This window comes from Rhagoletis zephyria, unplaced genomic scaffold (assembly GCF_001687245.7).
Source record: "Rhagoletis zephyria isolate East Lansing unplaced genomic scaffold, Rhagoletis_zephyria_1.1 Rzeph_scaffold_36732, whole genome shotgun sequence".
NCBI classification, from domain to species: Eukaryota; Metazoa; Arthropoda; class Insecta; order Diptera; family Tephritidae; genus Rhagoletis; species Rhagoletis zephyria.
The window spans coordinates 1-3,237 of record NW_016193787.1 but is presented as its reverse complement, the minus strand read 5'-3'; the positions used below and the strand labels follow the sequence as shown (position 1 = coordinate 3,237).

At 34.8% G+C, this 3,237-nt stretch overlaps 1 protein-coding gene across 1 annotated transcript; it reads left to right on the top strand.

The window, feature by feature from the left end:
• The first annotated feature begins 583 nt into the window (after window positions 1–583).
• Window positions 584–3,038, top strand: Zip99C (Zinc transporter Zip99C). The gene is made up of 5 exons (XM_017605700.1): window positions 584–1,107; window positions 1,619–1,726; window positions 1,816–2,223; window positions 2,297–2,452; window positions 2,509–3,038. Exons 1-5 carry the CDS (start codon window positions 885–887, stop codon window positions 2,685–2,687), a joined length of 1,074 nt encoding a protein of 357 aa, XP_017461189.1. The 5' UTR covers window positions 584–884; the 3' UTR covers window positions 2,688–3,038.
• The last annotated feature ends 199 nt before the right edge of the window (window positions 3,039–3,237 follow it).

The following is a 3,237-nucleotide window of genomic DNA, read 5'->3' as shown; positions in this document are numbered from 1 at the left end:
GATCCGCCATCTTGTTGCGATTGACGATTGTTGCCTATTTTTCATGTTTTGTATGGTATCGTTACTTTAATTCAGAAAAGCCCTATCTCACATCGCCGCTGAAATACAAAAACCGTAACTAACTAAAATTCCAGAATTTACGTTTTGTTTGATTATGATGCATTTCATCGAAATATAAGTCCATCGCATCGTTTTATGCATTAACAATTTTAGTTATCTCGTTAAAGCGTTTTTACACTTCAGCGATGATGTGGGATAGGGTCTTTCTATATTAAGATAACGATATGTATGTATGTGTATCGGGTAAATTCACTGACAATGACGAGAGGGCCTTTCTTTTCATCAAAATTAGTCCATGCCTGTATGAAATGATATTTCCAAGAGAAGTTGCCAAGCAGTTTTTACTAATTTTAAATTACTGATAACTTTTTGCGCTAATATACATATGTACATAGCCGCACGTAAAAACGCAGTATATGTATTATGTACTGCGCGCATTATTTTTTTTTTTTTAGTTCATGTAAACACTCATTTTAACGCACGACATTCGAGTTTTTTCAATTTGACACGCTTATTTTAATAAAAACTTTCTTCTTTTCGATTGCAGATTTTGAATCTTCAGCAAATTTGGTATAGTGTGCAAATTATCTATAGATAATATTGAATTTTTTACAAAATTTGGAGTCAATACATAGCCTATACAACAAGGCGTTGATACACAGTATGACCAAAGAATAAGATACGGCTATCAACAAGGATCAACTGTGACAACTTTAACTATTTGCAGTTTTGCAAACTTTGAATGTGATAATTGCTTCATAGAACTTTAGAAACTTAGAACATACATATATTACTCGTACTAGTTTAAGAGATTCCCAGCTAAAATGAACAGCACCGGCTATTACTTCGACGAACAACTTGTCCAAATTTACACTCATTTAGTGCACAACTATGTGCCAGACTTTATACTAACGATGGGAAAGGACTTCGAGTATACGCCGTGGATATTTTCATTATTGGGGTCCGTCGTGATAGGTTTAAGTGGAATATTACCTTTACTCATAATACCTACAGGCGAAAAGCTCAAGGAAGGCGGTTATAAAGATCGTAAGTAAATTGAGAAAGTGCCTTACATATTGCCACTTAACTAAGAACTTGCATACATCATACATACATACATATCGCTAACTTAGAGTGAAAAGTTTTTATGAAAACCCATATTTTGATATAGGAAGCAAGGGTAATAAAAATGCATCGTTTCGAAAAGGATTAATGTAGTTGTTTTATTTGTTTCTTGTTTAAATTCAATGAAATGCAACTTTGCTAAGTTCGAAAGAGGTACCGAGAATCCGACAAAACCGAAATAATACGAAATCTTTTAATAACTATAGAATCCTTATTCATATGCAGGTTTTGCTTTGCTTTAAATTTGTGAAATACTTGAATGGAATGGCTGCAAAAAGTTTTTTTCCTCTCCTGTAAAATTGAAAAAAATTAACTTAGCAGATTTGCGCTCTAAGTTAGCGATATGTATGTATGCATGTCCACAGATAGAAAGATAAGTGTTTAATTTTAAAAAACTTCTGCTTGGATCATTATCAACTTACTACTTTTGCAGCTGCCGAATCCAAATTCCTTAAGGTGCTGCTAAGTTTTGCTGTCGGCGGCCTTTTAGGTGATGTTTTCCTGCATCTGTTGCCTGAAGCTTGGGAAGGCGAACAACAAAGTAGGCAAATATAATCTACTTTTAAGATAATTTATATATTTGGTTAGTATTTTAATTAATTTTCACTTACCTACCTATCATAATTTCAGCTCCCACTGAGCATCCTTCATTACGCTCAGGGCTTTGGGTTTTATCGGGAATACTTATTTTTACCATTGTTGAGAAAATATTCTCTGGTTACACCAATGCGGATGAGGAAAACCCACAGCCGAAGTGTGTAGAAATCGCAAATTGTTTACTTCGCAAAACGGGTGGAAAGATACCAGAGGGTAAAACTAGCTCTGAGGGCTGTGCGAGATCATGCGACATCGAAGAAGTACCTAATGGTTGTTTCCTGCGCGAGCGCGAACAAAAACAAAAAGAACAACCAAAGAAAGTAGCAGGCTACTTAAATTTAATGGCCAACTCCATTGATAATTTCACACATGGATTGGCAGTTGCGGGTTCATTTTTGGTATCTTTTCGACATGGTGTACTGGCAACATTTGCGATTTTATGTAAGTCAGAATTCTAGATAGAAGATTTTTTATTGTTCCTACTCTTGTAATTATTAACGTTTAATTTCTATAGTACATGAGATACCACATGAAGTTGGTGATTTCGCCATTCTCTTGCGTTCCGGTTTTAGTCGGTGGGATGCTGCCCGCGCTCAACTATTGACCGCTAGCGCCGGTCTTATGGGCGCCTTAGTGGCAATTGGTGGGTCGGGGGTGACATCGGCAATGGGTAAGCACGACTCTGTTTTTCATTGTCGTTCTTTAATAGAAAATTTGAAATTTCAGAGGCACGCACATCGTGGATTACGCCTTTCACGGCTGGAGGATTTCTACATATATCACTGGTTACTGTTCTGCCAGATCTGTTGAAAGAGGAAGGGAAGATGGAATCCATGAAACAATTGCTAGCGCTAATTTTTGGTATTTTGCTAATGGCTTTCATGACGGCATTTTTTGAATCATGAAGACATTGCGGATTGAGATTTTTTTATGTACATATATATACAAATTATGAAACGTCTACGAACTGGTGCTTACAATAGTTTGTATGGATGTATTTATGTAGAACGCAAAGAAGCAAGTAATGTTTGTAATTGCAAAACGCCAAGGCAAAAGTACAAAAACCAACCGCTTGTCGAACACTTGGCATTATGTGACATTTGTGAGAAATCTATTACAGATAACTAAACACAAGAAATAAGCGATTAAGCACATTCAGTAGTTGCCAAATTTGGACAAATCTGATTTGAATTATTAACACAGAAGCAAAATTATTATGTACAGAAATGGTATTAAAAAGTTATAAAAAAATTTAATATTTAATTTTTCTTTTATATTAGTATGTATTTTTCTAAGGTTTCGCCATATATTTTTAGTTACATACTACATCAGTTAATGCAAAATATTATGAAAAAAGCATTTTCCGTTGTTCAACCTACAGTGGTTTAGTTAACGACCCACACTTTTATATTAGTGAGTTTTATATTTTAAATTATGTATGTTTAGGTTTCTAAA

What these genes read in the sequence shown, in the direction of transcription:
- Zip99C (XM_017605700.1), top strand. Translation starts at nt 885, where the DNA reads ATGAACAGCACCGGCTATTACTTCGACGAACAACTTGTCCAAATTTAC. An exon ending in GGAAGGCGGTTATAAAGATC is followed by an intron (nt 1,108 to 1,618) that starts GTAAGTAAATTG and finishes CTACTTTTGCAG; the next exon opens with CTGCCGAATCCAAATTCCTT. An exon ending in GGGGGTGACATCGGCAATGG is followed by an intron (nt 2,453 to 2,508) that starts GTAAGCACGACT and finishes TTGAAATTTCAG; the next exon opens with AGGCACGCACATCGTGGATT.